We start from the raw sequence: 18,001 nt of genomic DNA on the forward strand, positions 1-18,001 counted from the left end.
GACATAGGTGGAGATATCCTCCCCTAGGGCATTTGCTAGTCTGGGCCAAAGGTTCTACATAGCTCTTTTATACCTTTTTCTGCTCGTTTTGCCTTGTTTGGTGCTAGAGGTTTGATTAGCTCTTGAAAGGCTATATAGTATAGTGGTTAGTAATATGGAGAAAAAACTGCTTGGGTTCAAATTTCAGGTCATTTATCAGCTAGCTGTGTGAGAAAATAAGTAAATTACCTAATATCTCTGCCTTAGTTTCTTCATCTGTCCCTTTTTCACTTGTACATCTGCAGAAGCACCTACTTTAGAGATCACTGTCAAGATTAAATGAGTTGATCACATGAAACCGTTAGAACATGGTTTGTGCACCATTAATTTGCATCCTCACTAGACAGATGTGAAAGAGAAGATGGAACATCAGACCCCAGGCCTCAGATCTGGGCCATTGCTTAGTCACACTAATCCTCCTTATTTCTCCTTTGTTTGCAGGTGCAAGAAGTGGGGTGTCCCAATTGAGAAGATTTACAACAAAACCCAGAGGGAAAAGTTTGCCTGGGCCATTGACATGGCTGATGAAGACTATGAGTTTTAGCCAGTCTCAAGGGGCAGGGTTCTGTGAAAAGAACAGTGTGGTTTGGGAAAGATGGATAAACTGAGCCTCGCTTGCCCTCGTGTCTGGGGGAGAGAGGCAGCAAGTCTTAACAAACCAACATCTTTGCGAAAAGATAAACCTGGAGATATTATAAGGGAGAGCTGAGCCAGTTGTCCTATGGACAACTTATTTAAAAATATTTCAGATATCAAAATTCTAGCTGTATGATTTGTTTTGAATTTTGTTTTTATTTTCAAGAGGGAAAGTGGATGGGAATTTGTCAGCGTTCTACAAGGCAAATTCACTGTTTCACTGAAATGTTTGGATTCTCTTAGCTACTGTATGCAAAGTCCGATTATATTGGTGCGTTTTTACAGTTAGGGTTTTGCAATAACTTCTATATTTTAATAGAAATAAATTCCTAAACTCCCTCCCCTCTCCCCCATTTCAGGAATTTAAAATTAAATAGAAAAAAAAAAACCCAGCGCACCTGTTAGAGTCGTCACTCTCTATTGTCATGGGGATCAATTTTCATTAAACTTGAAGCAGTCGTGGCATTGGCAGTGTTTTGGTTCAGACACCTGTTCACAGAAAAGCATGATGGGAAAATATTTCCTGACTTGAGTGTTCCTTTTTAAATGTGAATTTTTATTTCTTTTTAATTATTTTAAAATATTTAAACATTTTTCTTGATCTTAAAGATCGTGTAGATTGGGGTTGGGGAGGGATGACGGGTGAGTGAGTTTAAGGATAATGAAATAATCAGTGACTGAAACCATTTTCCCATCATCCTTTGTTCTGAGCATTCGCTGTACCCTTTAAGATAGCCATCTTTTTCTTTTTAACCCTAATCTTTCACTTGAAAGATTTTATTGTATAAAAAGTTCCACAGGCCAATAAATTTAGAGGAAAATGAGTATTTGGTCCAAAAAGGAAAAATAATCAAGATTTTAGGGCTTTTATTTTTTCTTTTGTAATTGTGTAAAAAATGGAAAAAAAAAACATAAAAAGCAGAATTTTAATGTGAAGACATTTTTTGCTATAATCATTAGTTTTAGAAGCATTGTTAGTTTAGTGTGTGTGCAGAGTCCATTTCCCACATCTTTCCTCAAGTATCTTCTATTTTTATCATGAATTCCCTTTTAATCAACTGTAGGTTATTTAAAATAAATTCCTACAACTTAACGGAAACTTAAGTGTCCGCCTCTTTGTTACGAAGAGCCTCAGGGCAGAGTTGGGGCTGGAACTTAGTGTGGGATGAGGTCTCCACTCAGGTCAGCAAGAGTAGATTCCCCCAGGAGCAGATGAGGCAGGGCCTGGCCTGGAAAGGGGTGTGCCTGTCCTGCTGCTGTGGGTGTCAGTTGAAGGGAATCCAAAGTCCATATCCTTAGATAAAGACAAGGAAAGAAAGGTGCAAAAAATCCACAGTAAGAGGTGGAGTGCAAAGACAGCATCAGAGGCCTAGCGTAGGTAAGGTTTATTGAGCAGAATGTTGCAGCTATATTTGAGAGTCAAATTTTTTGAGAGCTTTCCATGTGTACTGGCCAGAAGCAGAAGGGAGCTGCTTTGGGTTTGCTCATGTGGCTAAACTTATAATCAGGATGGGGAAAATTAAGAGTACCAGATTCTAGAAGCCCCTTCCAGGTGGAATGCAAACTACTCCCTGCATTGACTGCTTAATTGAAAGAGGCAGTGTGGTCTCTGACCACTTTCCGGTGCTCCAGATACTCTAGCTGTCTGTGGTCTCTAAAAAAGTTGTTCCTTTGCTCATCCTAACTTATAGCTAAGTCTGGAATTTGGAATGAAAGGTGAGGTCTCTAGGTTAAATGGACTACAGGGAGCAGGAAGGCCAAAAGGGTCAGAATTGGTAAATTAATGGAAGGGCCCTGGGCCCTCTAGCTTGTTAGCATGAGCAGGTGTCTTTAGGGAGGCAAACTCATGGTCTCTGTTCTCCCTGGGGCTGGGGGCAGGGCTGGTTACCAGGCCCACAATAGAGAATCCTGGAGGTCCTTGGCAGCCTGTATTTTAGCCAGTGAAAGAGGCAATATTCATCCCCACATAAAGGGGGTTATGTAGCCATCACTGCTTTGGAGCAAGAGACTCCAGCCAGGTGTTTTTGAAATCTGTGTTGAGGTAGCTGGACCACTAAATGTATGGAATACAACAGAGAGGCTCTTTTGGTACCCATTTAATATACTGGCTGGTTGGATAAGTAGGTAGGTGATAAGTAGACCTCAGATGCCACAGCTAGGGGACAAACTTTAGTCTACAACTAGAAGTCAGGTAAGGTGGCCTTGCAGGCAGAAGACCTTGCTGATGAACAGGAAGTAATGTCTACCTCTCTGGCAAGGACCTCCCTTGCAAGTCTGAGGGCAGATGCCGGGCAGCAAGATGCTGGTCAACACAACTGAGAAGGGCATCCCAGACAGTGGCAGCAGGCCTGGGAGACCAAAGCCAGAGAATGGGAAGCTGACCTGGCCACTGGGGATGAGAGAAGAGGCTGAACAGGTAGGTGGGGACTTTGAAGGATGCTTGAGCCAGGAGTCGAGAGTAAACTTACCCCTTGCCTAGTCCAGTAGGTTTTATTTTCAGCCATGTCAAAGAATAGGCCAGATGGGCAGGGTCTGAGAAACTCCCTCCCATCAGGCTTTTGTATGATGCCCGAGTTTGGCGTGGGCAAAGGGCCTCCACATGCTACCCAAGCCAGATACCTGTGTGCAGACTTGGCTCCTCTTCCCTTACCTTCACCTCCCACTCCCCACATCTGCCCAGCAAGTCCTGTTTGTCCATTCTCCCTGCCAAAAGCTGTCAAATTTCAGGCCTCTGCTACATTAAAACATGAAGAAAAAAAGAAAAAAAACTTCACAACCCTCAGCCCTTTCCAGCCACTACCTCTTTTTTCCCAAACAAGCACCTGCAATGAATCATCTACACCATCCAGTCATTCCCCCACCCACTGTAACTAGCTTCTGTGCCATCAGCCTGCAATTCCTTCTCTTCACTCTAACCACTCTCACCAATGACTAAGTGACCAAGCCAATACATGGGCTGTCCATTCTGCATCTCACTTACGCTCTTTGTGGTACTGGACACTGTTGACCACTCTTTCCACCATTTTGAGGGTACAATGATTTTTAGTAATTGCTGAGTGGTGCAACTGTCAACCATAAGTCAATTTTAGAACATTTTCATCTGCCTGGAAGATCCCTCATGCTCATTTACAGTTATCCCACATTCCCACTCCCAGCCTCCACTAACCTTTCTAAATTTGCATTCTGAACATTTTGTGTACATGGAATCATTCAATATGTGACCCCTCCCTGCTCAAAACACTTCTCTCTGGTTTTCACAATGCCACCCTCTCCTGGTTTTACTCCTGTCCCTATCAGGCTTTTTCTAAGTCACCTCTTCTATCAGGTCCTAAGTGCCATGATTCTTAACCTCACTCAGTGTAGCTGATTTCATTTGCACCTAAAGGTGATAACTCCTCTTTCTTTCTAGCCTAGAGACTCTTCTGAACTCCAGACTCACATTGTCAACTACATCTCTGCAAGACATATCCATGGGCACCTCAGTCTCAGCGTCTCTGAAACTGAGCTCAGTACCTACCACCCCAAGCCTGTTGGGGCTGGGCTTCACAGCTCATTGAAGGGTACCACATCCACTCTGTCCCCCAATCCAGAAACTAGGGTGGCCACCATCCTTCATTCTTTTCATTTCCATATTCAGTAAATTACTCTAAAATCATCTCCTAAATACCATATACAGTATGTATCTATTTATAATAGAAAATACTATAGGTATTTTCCCTGCCCAAAAAAATAATTTTTTTCTGAGAAAATTTTACTCCTTAGAAATTCCTCAAATGAGACACTGTCAACTTGTTTTGAACCAAAAAGCACTTTTTAGAGAAAACACATTGCCCTGAAATGACCTCAGTCAAGCCAGTTTTGGATGCTTATAAGTAGTCCCCTGACAAAACTCAGTAAACAAGGAGACAAAGAAATTGAACACAGACTTAGTAATTATTTCTCATGATTCCAAGAATTCCATGTACACAAGCCTCTTAGAGATCAGTAAATAGCAAAACTTTAGATTTTATAATTGTACTGTGTAATGTGTGTATGAGTGTGTAAATAGATATACACTCACAATTTTTTCCCCTGAGACAGAGTCTCACTCTGTCACCCAGGCTGGAATGCAATGGCGTGGTCTCAGCTCACTGCAACCTCCACCTCAAGAGATTCTCCTGCCTCAGCCTCCTGAGTAGCTGGGACTACAGGTGTATGACACCACGCGCAGTTAATTTTGGTATTTTTAGTAAGACGGGGGTTTCACCATGTTGGCCAGGCTGGTGATCTTCCCACTTTGGCCTCCCAAAGTGCTGGGATTACAGGCGTAAGCTACTGCACCCAGCCACAAATGTTTTTAAAGGAGTCTTTTAGGCCAGGAGTAGTGGTTCATGTAATAGCAGCAGTTTGGGAGCCCAAGGCTGCAGTAAGCTATGATTGCACCACAGTAATCCAGCTTAGGTGAGAGTGAGAATCCACAGACAGACACACACACACACACACACACACTCTTTTAGAAAACCTGAGATAGTAATGGATAACATGATAGACTTGAGATGAGATTTGGGTCAAAATACTATGGGAAGGGTTAGTGGATAGAATTTGGCATGAAACAAGAGTGGCCACCAATTCATTACTGAAGCTAGATGATGGGTACATGGGCGTTCACTATACACTTACACACATTTGAGATTTTTTCTTTTTGAGACAGAGTCTTGCTTTGTTGCCCAGGCTGGAGTGCAGTGATGGAATCTTGGCTCACTGTAACCTCCAACTCCCACATTCAAACGATTCTCCTCCCTTAGCCTGCTGAGTAGCTGGGGTTACAGGCATGTGCCACCATGTCCAGCTAATTTTTTTGTATTTTTAGTAGAGAAGGGATTTCACCACATTGGCCAGGCTGCTCTTGAACTTCTGACCTCAGGATATCCACCCACCTCATCCTCCCAAAGTGCTGGGATTTCAGGCATGAGCCATTGTGCCTGGCCCAGCCACCATACCTGGCCAAGATTTTTCTTTTTTTTTTTGGAGACGGAGTTTAGCTCTTGTTACCCCGGGTGGAGTGCAATGGTGCGATCTCGGCTCACCGCAACCTCCGCCTCCTGGGTTCAGGCAATTCTCCTGCCTCAGCCTCCTGAGTAGCTGGGATTACAGGCACACACCACCATGCCCAGCTAATTTTTTGTATTTTTAGTAGAGACGGGGTTTCACCATGTTGACCAGGATGGTCTCGATCTCTTGACCTCGTGATCCGCCCGCCTCGGCCTCCCAAAGTGCTGGGATTACAGGCATGAGCCACCGTGCCCAGCCCCAAGATTTTTCTTAAAAAATGTTTATTTAGACACAGGGTCTTACCTCTGTTGTCCAGGCTGGAGTACACTGGTGTGATCATAGCTCACCTCAGTCTCAAACTCCTGGGCTCAAACAATCCTTCAGCTTCCTGAAGAGCTGGAACTACAGGTGCATGCCACCATGCCCGGCTAATTTTTTTATTTTTATATTTTTACAGACAAAGTCTCACTATGTTGCCCAGGCTGGTCTCCAACTGTTGGGCTCAAGTAGTCTTCCTGCTTCAGCCTCCCCAGATGCTGAGATTATAGGTGTGAGCTACTATGCCCAGGAGAGATTTTTCATAAAATGCTTAAAGCAATACAGTAACTGGTTATTTTGAAGATTATTAATATATATCTATGGAGGAAATCGGGGAAAAGCAATGTTTTATGTTATACTAAAAGGTAATTATGATTAGGTTACAATTTTCAGTGATAACATCATATTACTAATTCATATTCTCTTTGCTGCAACCTGGATAAATCTCAATAACATGCTGAATGTAGACACAAGAATACATACTGTATGATTCCATTTATGTGAAGTTCCAGAATAGGCAAGACTAATCTGTAGTGACAAAGTCAGTGATTGCTAGATGGGAAGGAGACTGACTGCAAAGGGGCACCAGGAAACATTTTGGGGTGATGGAAATATTCTCTATCTTGATTGGGTGGGAGTTACATGAGGGCATACGTTTGTCAAAGCACAAATTTTACACTTAAAAATGGATGTATTTTATATGTGAATTATTCCTCAACAAAAATTATTTTTTAAGTAAAACATTTAAGTAAAAAAAGTTGTTTGCTCTCTCAAACTTAGAAGGGAGGAAAGGTGATGATGTACTTTGAGAGATTATATTAGATGACTCAAAAAGCAGCTCGTGGTGAAAATACATAGAAATCCAAGATTCATGTAAAAAGTTCAATATAATTTATTACTGAAAATATGTGTGAGAAAAATCAATATTCATGAATCAATATATTGTTTTAAATGTGTGATTTAAAGTATGTATATGTAACTAAATAAACTGTTGGATGTGGACATTTGCATCCCTTAAAATGTTTCTATTTTAGTTGCCAAAAAAAAAAAAAAATCCACAAAACAACTTGAAAATGAGTGTGGTGGCTCACGCCTGTAATCCTAGCACTTTGGAAGGCTGAGGCGGGCAGCTCAGAAGGTCAGGAGATCGAGACCATCCTGGCTAACACAGTGAAACCCTGTCTCTACTAAAAATACAAAAATTAGCTGGGCATGGTGGCGCGTGTCTGTAATCCCAGCTACTCAGGAGGCTGAGGCAAAAGAATCACTTGAACCAGGGAGTGGGAGGTTGCAGTGAGCCGAGATCGACCCACTGCACTCCAGCCTAGGGACAGAGTGAGACTCCATCTCAAACAAAAAAAAGAAAATGAGTGTCTTATATCTGGAGTGGCTATTTCTTTCAGGCATGTACAGTCTCTCACTTTGCTCTATCCCAACAGCCACTATCAGGTCTCAATAAAGCCAAGTGTCCCTTCCCAGTGCTCCAGGGGTCCCCATCACACTGAGTTTTCATGGTCTGTTGGCATTTCTGTACCCACTGCTAGAGTGGGAACTTGGTCTGACTCAGCTGTGCTGTCTTAGTGCTTGTGCTCTAAAGGAGGCATTGGTGAAGCACGCTGCAAGGAGGAGAGAAACAGAAAAAAGCAGGTCTGCCCTGGCCTGGGCCAGGGGCTAGCAAGGGTTTTCCCCTTCTCTTCCTTTATTGCCATATGTTGCCTCAGTGATACGATCACAGTGTCCCTGCCACCCCCCAGAAGAATGTACATCTGCAGCCCAGCTGGAGAACCTCAATATCTGAGTCCCACTATGGGGGCCAATCAGCAGAGAGACAGCAAGGTTAATGGAGAGAGCAGTCCCTGGGAGCAGCCGAGCTAGGTATGATTTTGCTTTGAGAGAACACAGGAGGCTCTTGAGGGACAGAAAATACATCCCAGGTGAGGAGGAAAGCAGGTGGACATGACCTAAGAAGTGTGAGACCTGATGACTAAGTTGGAGCCACAGATAGATTTAGGGGCTGGGGGTCAGGAGCCTAAACAGCAGGTTGTGGGTGGAGTTCAAGGTGTACTGAGGTTAGTTCTTAGGGAGTGGTACCGGCTGTGTGATGAGGTGCAGGCTGGCTCACAAACCCAGAGGAGGGGCTGTTCAGACGTCTAACACAAGAAACAGTAAAAATTAAAGAATAGTTTAAAGAAAAAGGACAATGTTTTACACGTGGATTGAATTAGACACTGCAAGACTATAAAGCTGCTCTCTTCGAATGTGAGAAGGGCTTCATTGAGCTATACTTTTATATTATGCCTTCGATATTCACTAAAGGTTGTTACAAGGAACAAATGAAAACAGCATCAGCATTTGCTATTCATCAGTTGTGAACATAATCCACTATTTCAATCAAATAAGTATCCAGGTGAGAAACTTTTTATAATTTGCCCCAGAAAATTTTTTTACCCCAAAGAACCAATTAACAGAATAGAAAGAGTTGTTTTGGCTACCAGGAAGCTCAGCCATGTTTAATTCTCAATCACATCAGCTACGTTAACCCATAAACTATATTACAGTCCTCCTTATAATCTCATCTCCTGTTTCTATATTTTGTCCTCTATTTTTAAGTACTCAAAACATTTTTTAAAGGGCTGAAAAAGAATACATTTGTGATAGACATAGCAAGTGCCACCCAGATCCTTTTCAAGGAAGGACTTGTTGACCCAACTATTGGGAGAGCTGTCAGCAGAAAATCTTTAGCTGTCAGCTCCTGGAAGATCACCTCGGCTGCAGAGAGCCATCTGGCCCAGGCTGGGCTCTTCCCAGGGCCCTTCCAGGCTAGTGGCAGATAGCAGAGATCCTGGGGGTTGGCTGAGACTGTCATCAGGCCTGTGTCTCAGTTTAGTTTTCCCTGTGCCCACTCCTGTTTCTTTCCAGTACCTCCTGGAGTATTGATCCCAGGGTCACTCCCTAAGAAATGTGCTGTACACTAACCTGTCACAGAGTGTGAGTCCAAAGAACCCAATCTGTGACACCACTGAATAAAAAGATTCAGGAGGCTGAGGCAGGAGAATCGCTTGAACTCGGAAGGCGGAGGTTGCAATGAGTCAAGGTTGTGCCGTTGCACTCCAGCCTGGGCAACAAGAGAGAAACTCCATCTCAAAAAAAAAAAAAGAGAGAGAGGGAGAGAGAAAACATATCAGGTAGGGGTATTTTACAAAGGGGAGAGGATATACAATAAAGTGTTCATACATACACGGAAAGCAAAACAGCATTGACTCTGGGGCCAGACTACCTGGGTTTGAATCCTGCCCTTTAGCTCTGTGCCTCAGTTTTTTCATCTGGAAAATGGGGATAATAAGAGCACTTACAGGGCTGTAATGAGGAAGAAATGAGACAATGTGGATAAAGCAGTTCCTTAGTGTTTACTATATGCCAACCACTGTTCTAAGTGGTCATTTAATAAACAGCTGTGATGCCAAACCCACAGGGCCAGAGGGACAGTTGGGCCGAGACTCTCCCCAGACTCTGGGCACAGGCACAAGTACGGCGTAGACCAGGGTATGTCGAAGCATGAGTGTTCACAGAAATAGGCCCGAGCAGGGCTAGCTTGGGTGACATCACAGGCGTGTGCCTTGTGTGGGTGCTGGGCTGCTCCTCCCAGACAGCGCAGCTGCACGTATTGCCAGTCACACCCACACATCCATATATATGCTGAGCTGGGGGAAGCCCACACAGACCACACCCTCTGTGTGCCCTGTTTTTCCTGCGCCTCCTTTGGTGGAAGGAGGCACCTGAGGCCTGGGATGCTGGCCCAGAAGTCCCAGGAGGAAATAGGCCCTGTTCCCTGATTACAGGCCTGGCAATAGGCTGAAAACTCAAGCTCTTATTGGCAGGGATTTCTTGAGACCCTGGAGGTCCAGCTCCAGAGGCAAAAGTAAAAGCAAGGAAGCCTTACACTGCATGTTGGAAAGCTCCCCCAAAAATGGAGAAACAGATTTAAAAAGTGCATCACAGCCCACAGGCTGCCCGAGTCAGCACAGGAAGCTCAATGAGGGCTGCAGCACTTAGGAGGGTGCCTCCTGGAAAAAACAGGATCAGGCAGCCAGAGAGGGACCCCATTCAGCCCCTGCCCGCCTTCCCGGCCTCATCACTCCCTATCTCCTCCTAAGTCAGGAAACTCTAGCTTTCTTTGTAACCCTAAATTCAACAACCTCTTCCTGGCCTCAGGGCCTTTGTATGTGCTATTACCTCTGCTTGTAACATACATTTCTCCAACCCACTTTAATAATTCGCATAGCCATCGACTCACTTCCTTTAGGCCTCTGCTGAGTTGTGAAGAGATCTCCCTAATGTTTTTCCTCCGAGCCCTCATCACAATTGTCTTTTTTTTTTTTTCTTGAGAGAGTTTTGCCCTTGTTGCCCAGGCTGGAGTGCAATGGAGTGGTCTCGGCTCACTGCAACCTCCACCTCACAGGTTCAAGCGATTCTCCTGCCTCAGGCTCCGCAGTAGCTGGGCTTACAGGCGCCCACCACCACGCCTGGCTAATTTTTGTATTTTTAGTAAAAACGGGGTTTACACCATATTGGCCAGGCTGGTCTCCAACTCCTGACCTCATGAGCTGCCCAGCTTGGCCTCCCAAAGTACTGAGGTTACAGGCTTGAGCCACCACTCCCGGCTTCACAATTGTCTTTACTTAACAGAGTGTTTGTTTAATGTCTGAATTCTCGGAGAGCTGGCGCTGGGTCTCTCTCGTGCTCCTAACTCATGTTGTCAATGCCCAACACAGGGAAGAGCAGGGTCCACAGAACTTTAAGCCTAGGCCAGTCTAAGCCACACTCTGTGAGCACTCACATTCTGCTGGATTCCCTGTGCCCAAGGCCAGCGGTGGGCATGCCTCCCCTCACCCATGCTGATGAACCAGCTAACCTCCATGCCCACTGACTACTGGCCACCATCAGGACTTACCTAAGCCAGTGGATCTCCTGTGAGGCAGAAAACTCATGGAGTCAGGCTGACTTGGGTTCTAATTCCCACCTGTTAGTTATGTGGCTTTGGGGAAAGTTGTAGAACTTCTATGAATCTCTGTTTCCTCATCAGTAAATTGGGGACCATCCTGCCTGATTAGAGAATAATTATGAGGATCAGGTGTGACCACAGGTGCATGCCTTCAGCACCTGGCGAGGCACGTGGTCAATGCTAGCTCCCACCTGCCCCCGTAAAGGCCTGCCACTAGGTGGCAGTTCATCTCAGCTACCCCACAGCTCCTTATGCCACGGAGGCTGGCTAGGACAGTGTTTCCATGTCATGCTGAATTCTGAGCTTCTTAGAGGACAAACTTGAGGAAATCAACAGAACACACAAGTTGCCACTATAGCAAGACAAAGAGGCAGCAGCCCCAGGTCACTATCCAGCTGGGTGGGCTGCCTGAGCACATACTCTTACACACTTACAAACTCCAGTCTAGTCCTACCATCTCACAAATCCCAGGAAGCCTGGCTCTTTCTCTGGCATCAGCTGGAAGCTCTATTGGGCTTCTCACCTCTGAAATGCAGTAAGTTGTCCTGCTGCGTCTGGCAGATGACCCACTGCCTGGTTCAACATGTCAGACAGGCTCCACCATGACCGTGGGTGTCCTCAATTTTGGTGGTGCTGACAGGAGTAGATAGATTGCAGGGGTGAGTTTCAAGAATGGCTTCAGAAAGACAGAGTACGAGTTATTCCATAACCAGAAAAAGGCCTTGCGCGGGAGACTGGAGAGTGAAGGGTCACCTGTGAGAGATGAAACCGGTCCTATAGAACCTGCTGGGCCAAGCAGGGAGTGTGGATTTTAGGTGCAACGGGAATTCATGGAGGGTTTTAGGCTGGATGTAGCAGATCATGATTTAATTTCATTTAAAAATGTTAAAGCATAGAGAATAGATCCAGGCAAGACCAAACAGAATAAATAGTCTGGGCGACAGGAGATGGGGCCTTCAGCTTGTGGGATGAGTGAACATGTCTTGATGGATTGGAGGTGAGGCAGAGGGATGAATCAAATTATCTGCAAGGTTTTTGGCCTTGCAACGTAGAGGAGTTTAGCGCCACGTTCTGATAAAGTGAAGACTGTGGAAGGAACCTTTAGGGAGGGAAGGTCAGTCGCCTAAGTGGGGATGTGGAACGTAGGGGAGCCACAGGTTTAGAGTCACCGGTGCCTTTGTGGTGGGTAAAGCCAGGGGAAAGGTCAGGTAGCCTTGGGATCTGACCTAGCACTGAGTGCAGAGGAACAGAAGCTTCTGAGTTCGAGAGGCAGCGGCCACAGGAAGGGAAGGAAAGCAAGGCGGGGAAAATCAAAAGTGCAGGGGAGCATTTGCAGGAGGGACGCTGTGGGGTAGGGTCTGAGTCCGCGCCCAGGATCGGACCCGAGTCCTGCTCGTGGGGACCGAGCGTGAGTGGGGCGAGCAGCGGCCCATGCGAGGGACAGACACCAAGGCCCTGGGAGCTGCTGGTCAGGCCGCTGGACAGCGCGGCCGCGGATCTAAAGGCCCTACAAGAGGTGCTCACGCTTGGGGGGAACTCTTCGAACAAGAGGACCACTGAAGGACACCCTGGCAGCAGGGGCGGAACAGACAGACGTGGGTCAGGCCGTCGCAAGAGCGGCCTGCCGGCCAGCCCCGCACTACCAGGGGGAGGGGGCGGGACAGGCCGGCTGTCCATCAGTGCCCGCGGCCAATCCGCAGGCGGCCCCGCCCCCGCCCCTCCCAGGAGAGGGCGCGCGGAGGACCCCCCGCCGCCGCCGCCGCCGCCGCCGGTGTGAGGCGGCCCGGCCTGGCTCCCTTCGCTGGGAAGCCCGCCCAGGTAACTGGGTTTGGCCAGGCATGCCCGGGGAGCGCGCCACCCCCTCACGTCCCGTCCCGGTCGCTGCATGGGCGGTGTTCGGGACGCGGGGGCTGCGTCTGTGCAGAACCGCGGGCTGGCGGCCGCCTGTGCGAGTGCGCCTGACTGACGCGCCGGCCGCGGGGCCTGCGGCCTGTGGGCGGGGCTGCCGTGCGTGACGGGGCCGGACGGGGCCGGTCGTGGCCGCCGGGCTGTGTCCGGGGCCGCGTGAGGAAGCCCTCGGGGACTGAGGGCTGGGTGGGTCGACCGGGAACGGCGCGCGCTCCCGTCGCTATCGTGCCCCTGTCCCTGCCTGCGGCCTGTTTAGGGGTCGCGGGGCGCAGGCGCGGCGGGCCGGCGGGCGGGGGTCCTCCCCACGGGTGCGCGGGCGCCTTTGTTCCCGGCGCGCTAGCGGGGCGGGGCCTCAGGGCAGCCCCGCCCCCGCCGCGCTCAGGCCCCGCCCCTGTCCGCCTGCAGGAGCTGCCGCCGGGTCCCGCTCTCGGCCGCCTCAGCCTCTGCCCCAACCTCGGCTGCCGTCTGCTCCCGGGCCGTCCCGGCCTGCGCCGCCGCCGCCCCCAGCGTCGGAGCCATGGCGGGCGCCGCGTCCCCCTGCGCCAACGGCTGCGGGCCCGGCGCGCCCTCGGACGCCGAGGTGCTGCACCTCTGCCGCAGCCTCGAGGTGGGCACCGTCATGACTTTGTTCTACTCTAAGAAGTCGCAGCGACCCGAGCGGAAGACCTTTCAGGTCAAGCTGGAGACGCGCCAGATCACGTGGAGCCGGGGCGCCGACAAGATCGAGGGGGCCAGTAAGTGCGCCCCCTTCCCGCCTGGGCCCGCCGCGAGCGGAGGTGGTGGGGGCCGGGCCCTTCTGCCTGCGCCCGGGTCGGCCGCCTGGGAGACTTGGGCAAACTTTTGGGCCCTCCTCCACCCCCTCCGGGCCCCGCCCCCGCTTCGTCTGGGGTGGTCACTGGGGGCGGGGGGCATCCGGGTCCTCGGTCACCTGACAGGACACCCCCTCCCCCAGCTGGGGGGAGTGTTCCAAGCACTTTGTCCTGAGGCCTAAAAATCTCGGGGGCTGGAGACCCGCGGTGCCGGCATCAGGTCCCCCAGCCACTGGGAGTGGTGGCGGCGTCGGCGAGGGAAGCCAAGGCAGCGGCCCCCACCCAGCCGGGGAACTTGCGGCCTGACCAGACGGTCCCCGTCCATCACTCTTTATCCAGAAAGAGCAGTCTGTGAAACTCTCCGGGCCCCAGGCTGGGCTCTTATTTGCAAAGGAACCTTTGGGTTTCCTAAGTAGAACTTAGGCAGATGTTGGGGTAGGGCTGGTCTTGGAGCAGAGCCGGGCCTACTCATCTCCCTCTCGGGGAGAGGGAGGAAGGTGGTCTTGTTTGGTTTGGCAGTGGCTGGTTTTTTATTGTTTGTTTTCTTTTTTTGCTGCTACTTTTGTCCCAGAGCTGAGTTTTGGAGGCCTGTGTGGGTGGGCAGACACCCAAAGCCAGGGCAGGGACTCCCCTTGCCCTGGGAAGCACGTTCCCAGTAGATGAGCCCCATAAAGCCCTGCCCCAGTGCCTTGGAGTCAGGTACTCTTCTCAAGAGTGCAGCCAGTTTGGAGTCTAGCCCTTTGTCCTCTGTCCGGTGGCATCAGGGAGCTGGGGCTCTTGGTTTCCTGCCTTTTTGCCTTCCCAGGCTTGAGCTTGGCTGCTTTTGCGCTGGCCTCTAATGGGAGGAGGGAATTGGGGGATTTTGAAAAACCCCAGATTTTTCAGAGTTGTTCCACTTAGCGCGTGCCTGTGCTGTGGCCGGATGGGCACTCTGCTCAGCCCTCCATTCCCCCGCCTCTCAGTGTGAAGAGATGGTGTGTCTGCAACTCCAGACTGGGTTGCTTCTTGCAGGGACCCCCGGAGACTGGGGTTAGAGAGACCCAGGCTCAGAACCAGGTCTGTGTGAAGGAGGGGTTCAGGAAGTGACACCCCAAAGGGGGGGTCCCACAAACCTTGGGTATGGTGTGCATGTGTGTAGATGGGCGAGGAGATTGGGAGGAAGGAAGGTCTTGTGGTGAGGCAGCCATCCTCGGCTACAAACTCCAGATCTGACACAGATCTAACACAGCTGCTCAACTTAGAAATGGCAGCCGCCTTCCTCAGTGCCCCCACTGACCCTGTCAGCCATTGGGAGAACATTTTAGTGACTTGAGAGCCTGTGGATTCCAAAGTGAAGGAAAGATAGATAACTGCAAAGAACTGAGATAACTCTGGGGACGTTACTCAGGCATCAGACTCCAGGCACAGTCCCCTTCTTGCTCTCTATGCTATGTTGAGTCGGTGGCACTGGATGGAAGTTCTCCGAGATCTCCTGGGTAACTGACTGCATTTTAAACCATGCATATTATCAGCAGGCAAAAAATGTAGCACAGTGTTTGATGGCCAGTCTGGATTTGAAGCCCATATATTCATCGTAAGTTTCCCGGCCAGACCTTCTCTGAGCCTTGATTTCCTCATCTGTAAAATGGGGGTAATAATATATCCACTCTGTATGGTTGCTCCGGGGATTAAATGAGACAATTCATGTAAAACATCTAGCATTGTCTGATACATAAATGTTTAATAAATGTGAGCTGTTATTAATAATAACAATAGACCGTGGCTGCCCTTGAAGACCCTGGACTGGGAATGGTGAGGGGGTGAGGTGTGGCAGTAGGTGAGGGTGAAGGTGCAGGAAGGGAGGAGGATGGTAACCATATTCACATTTCACTTAGATTGCTACTCAGAAAAAGGCAGGAAATGGTTTTGTTTTGCTCCAACCCATGTGCCCACTCACCCACCCACCATGTAGAACAGTTTTTCTGTAGAGAAAGTGTTTGGAGTTTTACACATTTGACTCCTGGGTGTGACCTTTCTTGTTTGTAAGTTGGAACCTAAACAGAAAAGAGGGGTGTGGAGAGGGGATGATCTATCATGTCTCAGGTCTTTGGGGGATGGAGCCAGGCATACAGAGGACCTGATCACCCCCTACCCAGGGGTGAGCAGGTGGGTCATCCAGAGGTGTACACATTCAGTGATCTCATCAGCTGGGATTTGGCAGGCAGAGGATGTAGGAGGATCCTGGCTCTTTGATTTTGAGGACCCAAATTGAAAGGATCCTGGATGAAAAGTCTAGTCAACGCTTGTGTGTTCAGACTTTACTAATGGAGGCTTCCCTTGAAGCCCTGCCCTGCTTCTGCCCATTCATGGGCTCTCTTTGTTGGTGGGTTCTGATGATCCCTGAGGCCTCTGAGGAGGCTGGACTACCAGCCCGGTTTTCTGCCACCTGGACTCTTGCCCAAGTGCCTCAGGTGTCTGGCCTTTACTGCTGACCCTGCCAGGGTACCAGCAGTGCCTGAAGCTTGGCCAAAGAGAGAGACACTGTGCTACCTTCAGGGTGTTGGTGGACCTGAGGGAAAGACAGTGTGGTTTAATGAGGTTTTACAGCATTCATATGTAAGACCTTCTCCTACCCTGACTCTGTGCCCTCTTTTATCAGCACTTGTGAAATGGAACTGACACTTCTGATTTCTAGAGTGGTCATTTGGCTCAAAAGCAGGGTGGCGAAGTGCTTAGGTGCTGAAAAGTTTGGTTGTCCTCGTGGTATGACAGGAACCAGTTGGTGTTTGGCCTTTTATGTTGCAGATACTGACATAAATGAATAAAATGGAGTTACGTAGAATTCCAGCTGAATGTTGTAGAGACCTTTCATCCCATTTTACAAATGAGGAAATGGAAATGGAGAATGGTTTGTGCCCAAGGTGGTGTCAGTGTGTGTCAGGGCCTCAGCTGGGCCCAACTCTCTTAATCAGTGGCTGACTGGCAACCCCAAGCTCATGTTCCCTGTGGTCCACGTGGATCCTCTGTGAGAAACCTTTGTGCTCAGACCATGCATTACAGGGCAAAGACCACTTTGGCTTTTGTATCCCAAGACAGCCTCAGCCTCTCTAGGCTCTGGCTCCACACTTTCTCTTTTTTTTTTTTTTTTTTTTTTTGAGACCGAATCTTGCTATCTCACCCAGGCTGGAGTGCAGTGGCGCAATCTTGGCTCACTGCAACCTCCGCCTCCTGGTACAAGCAATTCTCCTGTCGCGGCTTCCTGAGTATCTGGTATTACAGGTGTGCGCCACCACGCCCAGCTAATTTTTTTATTTTATTTTTTATTTTTTTGTATTTTTAGTAGAGGCAGGGTTTCACCATGTTGGTCAGTCTGGTCTCGAACTCCTGACCTTCAGGTGATCCACCCACCTTGGCTTTCCAAAGTGCTGGGATTACAGGCATGAGCCACCACACCTCACTGGCTCCACACTTTTTCTTCTGTTGTCTTTTAGTTTGATATGGTTCAGACCAGTGTTTAATGAGGTTGTCCATTGAGGTTCTTTATGGGCCCAATAAAGAAACTCCATGGGCCGGGTGCAGTGGCTCATGCCTGTAATCCCAGCACTTTGGGAGGCCAGGGCGGGCGGATCACAAGGTCAGGAGTTTGAGATCAGCCTGGCCAACATGGTGAAACCCCATCTCTATTGAAAAAAACTACAAAAATTAGCCAGGCGTGGTGGTGCGTGCCTGTAATCCCAGCTACTCGGGAGGCTGAGGCAGGAGATTTGCTTGAACCCGGGAGGTGGAGGTTGCAGTGAGCCAAGATCGTGCCATTGCACTCCAGCCTGGGCAACAAGAGCGAAACTGTCTCAAGAAAAGAAAGAAACTCCATGGAGGTACTCTGTGGATACTGGCTGAGCATATCCATGGGGACTTTTGGGGCCCCAGGCTTCTATCATTGACTAATTCTGCACTAGATAACTTTACTAGACGCCAGGCCCTCTGAGGTGAATATAGGGTGCTTGCTTTTAGGGAAATGAAAACAGGCAATGACAATTGTGAGCAGTACCTTTGATGAAGGGGGTGAAAGTGGTGGAAGAAAACAGCTAACCACCTTGATGAGGCAAGTGGACTCAGAAGGGAGGTGGTAGTGGAACCAGCTGGCTGCGGCTTGACCCCTGTGGCTGGGGAGCAGACCAGACCAGGAGGCCGGCTCCAAGGGCTGTCCCACAGCACGGGAGAGGGCAGGCCCAGGCCAGTGTCATCAAGGGTTTTCTTTGTACTGGCTGGTTACTCCCAG

General features: G+C 49.0%; 2 protein-coding genes across 2 annotated transcripts in view; both read left to right on the plus strand.

The window, feature by feature from the left end:
• TOP1 (DNA topoisomerase I) overlaps nt 1–7,026 on the plus strand; it is a 99,485-nt gene extending 92,459 nt beyond the window's left edge. The window contains exon 21 of the mRNA XM_012455015.2: nt 481–7,026. Coding sequence (XP_012310438.1) covers nt 481–583 — 103 coding nt within the window. The 3' untranslated portion in view covers nt 584–7,026. The remainder of the gene's footprint in view (nt 1–480) is intronic.
• A 6,425-nt stretch (nt 7,027–13,451) lies between these two features.
• PLCG1 (phospholipase C gamma 1) overlaps nt 13,452–18,001 on the plus strand; it is a 39,481-nt gene continuing 34,931 nt past the window's right edge. The window contains exon 1 of the mRNA XM_021665763.2: nt 13,452–13,668. Within this exon, the coding sequence (XP_021521438.2) occupies nt 13,452–13,668 (217 nt within the window). The remainder of the gene's footprint in view (nt 13,669–18,001) is intronic.

This window comes from Aotus nancymaae, unplaced genomic scaffold, assembly GCF_030222135.1.
Source record: "Aotus nancymaae isolate 86718 unplaced genomic scaffold, 86718_ANA_hifiasm-v0.15.2.pri h1tg000029l, whole genome shotgun sequence".
Taxonomy (NCBI): domain Eukaryota; kingdom Metazoa; phylum Chordata; class Mammalia; order Primates; family Aotidae; genus Aotus; species Aotus nancymaae.